The sequence below is a fragment of the Lycium ferocissimum genome, chromosome 1 (assembly GCF_029784015.1).
Source record: "Lycium ferocissimum isolate CSIRO_LF1 chromosome 1, AGI_CSIRO_Lferr_CH_V1, whole genome shotgun sequence".
Classification (NCBI taxonomy): Eukaryota; Viridiplantae; Streptophyta; class Magnoliopsida; order Solanales; family Solanaceae; genus Lycium; species Lycium ferocissimum.
This window is the reverse complement of record NC_081342.1, coordinates 31,602,170-31,613,444: the sequence shown is the minus strand read 5'-3', so window position 1 is coordinate 31,613,444 and position 11,275 is coordinate 31,602,170. Positions and strand designations below refer to the sequence as shown.

General features: G+C 35.6%; 1 protein-coding gene and 1 long non-coding RNA gene across 3 annotated transcripts; both read right to left on the bottom strand.

Annotated features, from left to right (window-relative positions):
• Window positions 1-1,001: 1,001 nt before the first annotated feature.
• LOC132054019 (uncharacterized) lies at window positions 1,002-9,290 on the bottom strand. 2 transcript variants are annotated; one of them, XR_009414218.1, is made up of 4 exons: window positions 9,168-9,290; window positions 3,720-4,691; window positions 2,443-3,546; window positions 1,002-2,364 (listed from the first exon to the last, which is right to left on the bottom strand). It is a non-coding gene; the product is annotated as an uncharacterized LOC132054019 (long non-coding RNA). The 2 variants fall into 2 exon arrangements; XR_009414219.1 differs by having other exon boundaries at window positions 2,443-3,543.
• On the bottom strand, window positions 4,820-9,320 carry LOC132054010 (uncharacterized). The gene is made up of 2 exons (XM_059446098.1): window positions 9,181-9,320; window positions 4,820-6,578 (listed from the first exon to the last, which is right to left on the bottom strand). The coding sequence occupies exon 2, from the start codon at window positions 6,470-6,472 to the stop codon at window positions 5,627-5,629; it is 846 nt and encodes a 281-aa protein (XP_059302081.1). The 5' UTR covers window positions 6,473-6,578; window positions 9,181-9,320; the 3' UTR covers window positions 4,820-5,626.
• Between the last annotated feature and the right edge of the window lie 1,955 nt (window positions 9,321-11,275).

The following is an 11,275-nucleotide window of genomic DNA, read 5'->3' as shown; positions in this document are numbered from 1 at the left end:
AAAAGAAACGGATTTATTTCAAAGAGGAACAACAAAGTATGAACTTAGAAATGGACCTTAAACGGAACTTTGAACCGGAACTCGATGAAAAACCCGACGGAAACACTCAAAGCCCAAACTAAACTAGATCTACACCGAATCCGATGTCCACAATCCCAAACAACAGTCCTCATAAAGTTTTAAAAATGAAAATCGAACTCATACCAAAAAAAGAACGAAGGGGCGGACTGCTGATTTTTTGGACTGTTTTTTTGAGTATTTAACAGTGGAACGTTTGGATGATGGGTGTTTAGGTGAGAAATAGAGATTGGATGATTGGTGTTTAGGTGAGAAATAGAAGAAAGGGTCTGTGTGGTGATTCTTTTTAGTGGGTTTTCCGGTGAGTAAAATGAAGAAGCTGAAGATTATGATGAATCCTTTTTTTTCTTTTGTTCCCTCCGTCACTCTCTCTATCTATATTCTATATGTATTCTGTGTATGTGTAATGTGATGTCTATATATTCTTTTTCATTTTTTTGGGTCCCACCCCTAATATCCTTCCAAAAAACGTGTGCCCCCTTTTCATTTAAAATCTGTTTTCCTTCTTTTTCTATGCCGCTCCCATCACGTGTTCCTTCTCCCTTTTTTAAAACTTATACTTTAAAAGTAGTAAATATTTTTTCTTTTTAATTTTCGCAAATAAGCCTACTAAATAAAAATAGAATAAAATTGACATGTCAAAATTAAAATTAAAAGAAATATTTAAAATCTATAAGGTGAAACACACGGGGAGGGTCAAAATTACGTGTCTACAGCCTGTCCCTCTTTGGTTGGGGACGCGAAGCATTCTCAGACAAAGACGTAGATAACGAGACAAATTTGGACCCGACCATTATTTGAAGAAAGAGAACGTAATAGAACAAAATGTGACCGAGCCCTGGTCTTGGGCATCCTACATATCCCGGGTTATAAGGGAATCAGGTCTCGTGTAGTTCAAGAAACAAAAGGGTGATGGAACATACTGAGCTGGAGAGTCGAGTGAGGTCCTGTCGAGGTTCCGGTCCGCGGCTCCTGTTATTACATCAAAATGAAAAATAAAAGTTAAAAAGAAAATACAAGTACAAGACCCTATCTATGCAGCTTCTCTTGAACCTTGACTTGAACCTTCATTCCTGTTTCTGAACTTAAAATTTAAAGTCATCCCTATTTTCCAGGCAGGGCTCCTGCTACTTCTGACTGAACTTGAAACCAATTGAAAGTACATCCTATTCTTCAGGCGGGCTCCTGAGCTTAAAATTGAAAATTGTCCCTATTCTCCAGGCGGGTTCCTGATGTCTTGGCAGATTATGCTACTTGAACTTGCTCCCATTCTCTAGGCGGGTCATGATTTGCTTTCCCATTCTTCAGGCGGGTCCTGTAAATCATCAAAGACAAACAACACGAACAAAATTTTTCTGTCCCAGTTTGCATCAGGAATTTTTTTTTGGTGAGTGTTAGCAAAATCATAAACTATATGTAATGTAATTCAAAGATAAAAGTAAAATCAAATGTACTAACTAGGAAGTGCGTCTCCGAGGGGTGAATCTGAAAACTCAAACTAGGAAGTGCGTCTCCTAGGAATAATGAATCAAACTAGGAAGTGTGTCTTCTAAAAGCTAAACGTGAAAGACTCAGACTAAGAAGTGCGTCTCTTAGGGGTCAAACTGAAATACTTTGACTAGGAAGGGGGTCTCCTAGGAGTAAGGTTCGAATTAGGAAGTGCGTCTCCTAAAAGCAAAACCTGAAAGACCCTAACTAAGAAGTGCGTCTCTTAGGGGTTAAACCGAAAGACTCGACTAGGAAGTGCGTCTCCTAGGAGTAAAGGTTCGAATTAGGAAGTGCGTCTCCTAAAAGCAAAACCTGAAAGACCCTGACTAAGAAGTGCGTCTCTTAGGGGTTAAACTGAAAGACTCGACTAGGAAGTGCGTCTCCTAGGAGTAAAGGTTTGAATTAGGAAGTGTGTCTCCTAAAGTCAAAAACCAGGAAGACCCAGACTAAGAAGTGCGTCTCTTAGGGGTTAAACTGAAAGACTCGACTAGGAAGTGAGTCTCCTAGGAGTAAAGGTAAATATCATTATCCAGGAGGGTCCTGATTTGATATTAAAACAAATAACATGAACAAAATTTCCTATCCCAGTTTGCACCGAAATTTTTTTTTAGTGTTAGAAAAATCATAAACTATTTGTGATCATATTGGGAGGTAGTTAACTAAAAACATGACTGTATTTGGAAGTAGTCAAATTAGGAGCATGACCTTATTCGGAGGTAGTCAACCTAAAATTCATAAACATGACTTTATTCGGAGGTAGTCAACCTGAAAACATGACTATATTCGGAGGTAGTCAACCTGAAATTTAAAAACATGACTGCGTTCGAAGGTAGTCAACCTGAAATTGAAACATGACTTTATTCGGACGTAGTCAACCCAAAAACATGACTATATTCGGAGGTAGTCAACCTAAAATTTAAAAACATGACTGCATTTGGAGGTAATCAACCTAAAAGCATGACTATATTCAGAGGTAGTCAACCTGGAATTAGAAACGTGACTTTATTCGGAGATAGTCAACCTAAAATTAAAACATGACTTTATTCGGAGTTAGTCAACCTAAAATTCATAAACATAACTTTATTCGGAGGTAGTCAACCTAAAATTTATAAACATGACTTTATTCGGAGGTAGTCAACCTAAAAACGTGACTATATTTGGAGGTAATCAACTTGAAAACATGACTATATTCGGGGGTAGTCAACCTAAAAGCATGACTATATTCGGAGATAGTCAACCTGGAATTAGAAACGTGACTTTATTCGGAGGTAGTCAACCTAAAATTAAAACATAACTTTATTCGGAGGTAGTCAACCTAAAATTCATAAACATAACTTTATTCGGAGGTAGTCAACCTAAAATTCATAAACATGACTTTATTCGGAGGTAGTCAACCTGAAAACATAACTATATTCGGAGGTAGTCGACCTGAAACTTAAAAACATGACTGCGTTTGGAGGTAGTCAACCTAAAAGCATGACTATATTCGGTGGTAGTCAACCTAAAACAAAACATTTTGGTGTACATGAGTCTAAAATACATGTAAAATTTCAGCGAATTTCCCCTGCTTCAAACAAAAGAAATTGTGAATTTTAAAAATTGATGACTTGTGACAATTTCGCAGTTCAACATTGAGCTTGATCATTTTGGTTGGGTTAGAGGAATATTTCGGTACTGCGATCAGGGAAGGTTCAAAAGTTGATTTGCTCTAAGGAGATTTCAACAATCTGTCCTGACCCTTTCATCTGTTGTGAATTATCAAGTCGGTCTTTTTCTTTCATTTGAGCAGCCAAAATGATCCTTTCCTTTCCGGATGAGTTGTCAAGCTAGTCATTTCCTTTCAATTGAGTTTCCAAATTAACTGTTTCTTTCCCAATGAGTTTCCAAACTAATCTTTTCCTTTCACTCGAATTGCCCAACTAATCATTCCCTTTCTGAATTTTTGATGGCAAAATTTGAAAATTCTTTCTCGCTCGTCTTCTAGAGGGAAACAAACAAAACAACAAACAAAAAAATTATGTACGAGTGAAATCAGAAAAGAAAATAGTATTTGGTGAGATACACTACAATAGGAGGAATAAAAGCTTATTTAAATCAAAGAAGAAGAAAACAAAATGTGACATGAATTTAGACCAATAACTTGATTTGCCCACCTCTTCAGACTTGCTGATTCATCAAGTCTTTGTCTAGTGTTGGAGAGCTTGCTTTGTCTCGCTTGAAGTAGCACTGACGTTGTATACTATTCATGATGAACATTCTGTTGTAAACATAGCTCACATTTCGACTTGTGGTGCCTCGAAAGGTTTTCACCAACAAGTCTCTCTCATTTTTATTCTCTTCTCTCATGTCTCACAATTTCAATTTGCGGTGCCTCGAAAGGTTTTCACCAACAAACCTCTCTCATTTTATTCTTTTCTCTCATTCATGATTACTCACAATTTCTTCAAAAAGACTTCCGCTTCTACCATTGATGGTTTCCACGAGACTAGCTAAGTTCACTAAGACGCTCGACTTGGCATTTTCAATACTTGATCAGAAGGTCTTTTATTTGGATTGTAATGAAGACTTTTGGACAGGGAATGAAATGAAAGGACTGCATAACTCATGGACAATGCTAAAAGATTAGGGTTCTGACTTACAACTTTTGGAAACGAGTCAAAAAGAAAAATAACTTCTGTCCCAGTTTCTTTGAAACGGGAATGTTGACTTTTTATTTAGTTGGACCGAGCCCTAAAGCAAGGCTGCCTACGTATCCTGCCGAAACAAGAATCAGGTCGAACGTAGTTCAGGAAATTATATTTTGTTGTGGTTTTTTTTCTCTCTCTTATTTTTTTTTTTTTTTGACACTTTTCTGACTCTATTTTGATTCCAAAAGAGGGGTATGAAAGAAAACAAAACTAAGGCTCAAAAGGATAACGAATGAAATGCCTTCGTCATATCAATTCTTGAAAATACCAACTCAAAACATGCTCAAAATCGGTCATTTCCTGAATATGAAGATCATTGTTGTCTTTTCTTGGAACTCCGTAATCTTATAACTAACTATCTGAAAGCCTGAATTGATGTCCAAATCTTGTCATTGGTCATAATGCATGTCATCTTCATTGACTCCTCTTTTTTTTTTCCTTTTTTTTCTAAACTTGATGTGATGAACTAGGATAAAAACAAAAAGAAATAAATAAATATAATAAAATAAATAAAATAAAAAAGCACTAATATCCTTAGAGAGAGGAAAGTAAAAAAGATATGGAGATTGAATGAGACAAGCAAGATATGGTCCAAAATCCCTAATTGGGCCAATCTTTTTTTTAAAGAAGATCCAAATTAAACCACAAAACACATTTTCAGCATATCAAATGATTAGTTGATGACACTTCTTATCCGCTATTGAACTTGAGGGTCATTTCATGAAACTTCAGAAGGACAATCCTCAATTCGGCCCTCTAACATCGTGTGGCGAGAGTATTAGTCTTGCGAACCCTTCCTCAATCAAATCTTGGATCTTGTGTTTCAGTGTGATGCATTCGTTTGTATCATGACCTTGCCCATTTGAATGGTAGGCACATCTTTTGTTAGGATTGAATGATTTCTGTTGGCGCTTGGGAATCTAGAATTTTGCCGCCTATAGCAACCCTAAAGGCCTAGCTCTTTCAAACAAACTGGATAAAGGTTCAACTAGAGGAGGAAACGTGCAGTGCCTCTCGTGAGGTCGAGATGCACCTTGAAAACTTGAGTGAGATAATCGAGGTCTTTTAGAATGTCGAAAATGAAGGGAAGCATTATGGGTCGTGTGTCGGGAGTATGAGTGATTGACGGAGATGGGTAATGATGATATGTGGGGTTTAGAGGCTCAGAGTGCGCTTGGTATAAAGATTGGGTATTTGAAGAAAAATGGTATGGAGGTTGAGAATACTGCCAGGGTTGAATCTGTTGATCTCGAGGCACTGTTGGTATAACCAATGCAACTTCCTCCTCTTCCTGGTTGGACAGACTCCCTAAATCTATCTGGCCTTTTTCTGTGATCTCCTTTAGTGTAGCAAAGCTCACAACTTTACCAGTTTTAACTCCTTCTCCCAAAGATTTCTCCTATCTTAATTGCTTCACTGAAGGGTTTGCCCAATGCAGGGAGCAAGAATTGGTAATACGCTTCTTCTTGAACTTGGATAAAAGTCTCCAGCATCTCACATTCTTTCATTGTAGGTCTTACTCTAGCAGCCTGCTCTCGCCACCTAATGGCAAATTCCTTAAAACTCTCCGTAGGCTTTTTCTTCAAATTCATCAGGGATTTTTTGTCAGGGATCATGTCTATGTTATATTGAAACTGTTGAATAAAATTCTGAGCCATGTCTTCCCAAATGTGCCACTGAGAAATGTCCTGATTTGCATACCATTCTGCAGCTATTCCGGTCAAACTCTGACTAAAGTAAGCCATAAGTAACTCATTTTTGCCTCCGACTCCTCTCAACTGATTGCAGTACCTTCTTAAGTGGGCCATGGGATCACCACGTCCGTCATACATATCGAACTTCGGGATTTTAAAGCCCGGAGGTAATTGGACATCAGGAAACATACACAAGTCCTTATATGACACACTCTTAAAACCTCTTAGACCTTGCAAATTTCTTAGAGATTGTTCCATGCTTTTTAGCTTCCTAGACATTTCTTCTTGTTCCGCTAGTGGGTATGATGGGGGAATATGTTGAGTTTGTGCCAATATAGAGGTCGTGGAGGGATTTTCAAAGTAACTTAAAGGGAGTGGTGGAGGAGGTTTCCCACTGATCCAGGCTCGATACATGTCTGTTATATGTTGCTTCAGATTTCGGACCTCATCTCTTAAATAAGATTCTTGATCTACGATTTCCATTGAAGTGTCTGTAAGGGTCGGGTTTGCTTCATTGCCGGTCATGACTCCTTTTCCTTTTCAATTTTGTGTTACAATGGTTGGATGCATGATTGTTTTTGGTTGGAGGAAGATGGGTAGTGGCTCAACTCCAATCTTGTCACAAGTCAACCTTTATTTAAAAAGTTTTTGTAAGAGAGAAAGATATTAAAATCAAAACCATGGGTCCCAATCATGACGGTTTAAAACCTATAGCACAGAAAATGTCATCAGTTAGACCCACTTGTCACATTACTCTCTTTCATTTTTTCTCTCTCTTTTATTTTCCTAAAAAAATAATTCGATAGAACCCGACTTGGGTTGCCTACGTATCATGTTGAGACATGAATCAGATCTTTGCGTAGTTCGGGAAGATTGGACATAGAGTAACCAACAAACTCTTTCCTTTTTGAATTTCGAAACAAAAAAGACTCAAAAGATATTTTTGGATTTTTGAATTTCCTAACAAATGAATCCTAAAGGACAAGTAAAAGAAAATATTTTTGATCTTCTAAATTTGAAATTCATACCAAAGGTAACCTATAAACTATCGAAAGGAAGAATCTTTTTAGGCGATTTTTTTTTTTTTTTTTGAATTTTTGCATAAAAATCAAGAAGACGCTCTCTCCTTTTTTTTTTCTTTTTTTTTTTTTAATAAGGATTAAAACTCCCTTCTTCTTTATTTATTATTATTTTTTTAATAAAGATCAAAACTATCTTCTTCTTTTTTGGATTTTTTAATAAATATCACCGAACCCGAAGAGGGCTGCCAACGTATCATCGCCCCGAGGGACGGGAATCAGGTGTGGGTGGTTCATGCCGATTAGACTGTTAAGGAAATTTTGAAAAAATGACTCCTGACTCAAAAAAAAATATTGCTTTTTTTTTTTTTCGAAAACATGGAATAGAACAAAAATAAAATCTTTTTGGGTTTTTGACTAAGACATATGCTAAAGAGACTAAAACTAACAGAACATTTATTTTTATTTTTATAACCAAAGTAAAATCTTTTGGAATTTCTTTTTTGAACAGAATGTATGAAAATAAGAAAATCTCTCCTTTTTTTTTTTTTGAAAGAAAGGGAATTTTTTTTCTAAAAAAAAAAATTCAACACCTACTACCCCTCTCTAATCTTCTAATTTTTTTTTCAAACACTCCTCCCCAAATCAGTCCACTAAATGACCTTTTTAATGCAACAAATAGCACATAGGATGATTCATGCCTTTTTGAGCCGCGGGCCTAGTTTTGACATTACTTTGAGACAAGTCTCCTACAAAAGAACACGATACCAAGGATCGAGTCCTGCTAGGTCCAAACGATATGATGCAAATAATAGTGCCCTAAAGGCTGACCTAGGCTGGGACTCACTAACAAGGCTGTTAGAGGGGGCACGCGGTCGATAGCGGCTGCTTTGCTTTCCGCTTACTCCACGCTTGAAATGCCCCCTCCCTAAAAATTTGGGTGACTCTCGAAAAGGTCATGTACTCTTACGACGTGCTCCGAAACTTGTTGCAGAAAGAATTGGGGGTTTATGCAAATGATGCCCGATATAAAGCGGTAACAACCATGAAAATGCGATAAACAAATAAACTCAGGAAAATGGCAAATAACGCAAAACTATTAATCCAAACAAAACAATCACCCAAGAGTTTCTAACTAAGCCAATACGAGTCATTTTTTGAAAATCTCGAATTCTAAAAGTCCCCAGCAGAGTCGCCAGAGCTGTCACACCCCTTTTTCCCACAAAAAATATAATGATTTATTTATGTTAAGTTCAAAAGGGTTTTCAAATCGAAAGTGATGAAAATTGTATTTCGAAAAAGGCTTTTATTTAGAGAAAAAGAGTCGCCACCTGGCATCGAGTTTTGGTGTGCCAAGTTACTGTAAAATCAATATCCCTTTCAAAACAAGTTTGACTCTAAAAACTGATCAGCGACAGATATTCTAGTTAAGGAATTCTGTTGACCGAGGGGAAGGTGTGAGGCATCCCTCGAGTTCCGTGGTTTTAGCACGGTCGCTTTAATTAACTCGTATTGGCTTAAGCGGAAACTCAATCGCAAAAACCTACATAAAACAAATAAACACACACGAGAAAACTCAAATATAAAGTCCGAATTATTACAACCCAAAAATAAATAAATAAAAAAAACTGCGATAAAATAAACCTATACTATCCTATGTTAACCTATACTAAGCTATCCCCGACATCCCGGGGTCTTCTCCACGGACGGCCTCCATTTTTACTTTGATTTTTCTTCCGACACATCCCACCCGGAAATGAATACATAATATTCAAAAACGAGTAAAAGAAAACACACACAAATATATGAACCTAACATATTTGCCTAAAGTTTATGTCGGATCTTAAATTTGCTGATTAATGTTAACGAATCCATAAGTGCTTCACCGATCCAAATAAATTAAATAGAAGAAATAAGATATTTTAATCCCATGTTTCATGCATAATTCACAATCATGACTCAAGCTCATTTGATTCTAGTTATTAACCCACCCTACTATACTTTTACTACCATTAACAACATTTATATTACTTAAAAGAAAATTCATCATCACAGCAACGGTAATAGCATGATTAAACTAATATACTAACCCAAACAATATTAACTTAGTTTCAATGCAAAGTAATAAATAACCACCTTACGAACACAGAGCCAAACCAAACGAAACGGATTTATTTCAAAGAGGAACAACAAAGTATGACCTTAGAAATGGACCTTAAACGGAACTTTGAACCGAAACTCGACGAAAAACCCAACGGAAACACTCAAAGCCCAAGCTAAACCAAATCTATAGCGAATCCGATGCCCACAATCCCAAACAATAGTCCTCAAAAAGTTTTTAAAATGAAAATCGAACTCACACCAAAAAAAGAACGAAGGGGCGGACTGCTGATTTTTTGGACTGTTTTTTTTTAGTATTTAACAGTGGTTCGTTTGGATGATGGGTGTTTAGGTGAGAAATAGAGATTGGATGATTGGTGTTTAGGTGAGAAATAGAAGAAAGGGTCTGTGTGGTGATTCTTTTTGGTGGGTTTTCCGGTGAGTAAAATGAAGAAGCTGAAGATTATGATGGGTCCTTTTTTTTCTTTTGTTCCCTCCGTCACTCTCTCTATCTATATTCTACTAGTTATGTGAGGCCTGTGCTAAGTCCGGGCCCAAACTCAAGATATAAAAGCAGATATTTTAACTAAAGAAATATAATTTGTGTTAGTACAAGTATACAATAACAACAACAATAACCATATACTATCAGTCCCACAAGTTTTAGTTATATAAAAGCAAAATTTTCATTCCACTCCTTTAATATTTTAACTTCCATTTTGATGAAATTATTTAATTCAAATCAAATTTGGAACTAGAATTTGACATTATAACTTATGTATCCTAATTTTCTGAAGTTATTTAGTTCTAAATAAATAATCTATACATAGTTAATGAACTTTTAAGACAAATATATAATTTAACTTGTGCAGTTAGATGAGCCGCTCCTCTCTTAATTAGGAATTAGGGGTTCGAACATGGATATGGAAAAAATCTTTGGAGGAAGCGTCCCCCGAATAGGCGCGATGCAGGCGAATTATCCGGATTAATTGGGCTCAAATGCGATATCGAGCACCAATCGTAAAATCAAAGAACGTGAAAAATGAGGTAGAGGTTCGATAGCTTTTGAAAAGTAGACTTTAAAAACAAAAACAAAAAAATTGACATAAATAAATAAGATTAGGACCTAAAAGTAATTAATTAAAAAGTTTTAAAAAAATTTGAAAATTATTGTAAGGACTACAAAAGTCCCCAGCCGATAAATAAAAGTAGATTTAAAAACAAAAAACAAAAAAATTGACTTAAATAAATAAAATTAGGACATAAAAGTAATTAATAAAATTTTTTTAAAAAATTTGGGAAATTATTGTGAGGACTACAAAAGTCCTCACATTCCCTCTTATATATAATAGTAATATGTATTCTGTGTATGTGTAATGTGATGTCTATATATTCTTTTTCATTTTTTTTTCGGGTTCCACCCCTAGTATCTTTCCCAAAAACGTGTGCCCCCTTTTCATTTAAAATTTGTTTTCCTTCTTTTTCTATGTCCCTCCCATCACGTGTTCCTTCTCCCTTTTTTAAAAATCTATTTTTCTTTTTGTCTTTTTGTGTGATGTGTATGTATATATTCAACAGAAAAGATTCATTTCCTTGAAAAAATATCTCCCTTTTTGCCATATATTTTTTATTTACCTTTTACTTAAATACAAAAATAAGACATATTTAATAACTATTCCTAGATAGAGAAAAATAAACTATTTACAAGAAAATAACTAGCTAAAAAAAAATTAAATCCTAAAAAAAACATATTTTTGTAATTTTTCATTCTTTTGAACACAAAACTTATACTCTAAAAATAGTAAATATTTTTTCTTTTTGATTTTCGCAAATAAGCCTACTAAATAAAAATAGAATAAAATTGACATGTCAAAATTAAAATTAAAAGAAATATTGAAAATTATAAGGTGAAACACATGGGAAGGGTCAAAATTACGTGTCTACACCCAAGGTATGACGAAGAAAACTGAAAACATCAACATAAATACCAAACCTGTTAAAATGAATGGAACATGTTCTCTTATTTGTTGTCAGGATGGACAAAGAAAGATTTGATTCATCCTTTTGTTTAGGGAAAAGGGCCCAAGCTAGTCTGGGTTCCTAAAACTAACATCTGATTGTTTTGCAGGTGAGAGTAAAAGGAAGCAAGCAAAACTGATACATGAGTGGTGCTTGGTCAAGACACATGATTGGAGATAAACAAAAATTT

What these genes read in the sequence shown, in the direction of transcription:
- LOC132054010 (XM_059446098.1), bottom strand. Translation starts at nt 6,472, where the DNA reads ATGACCGGCAATGAAGCAAACCCGACCCTTACAGACACTTCAATGGAA.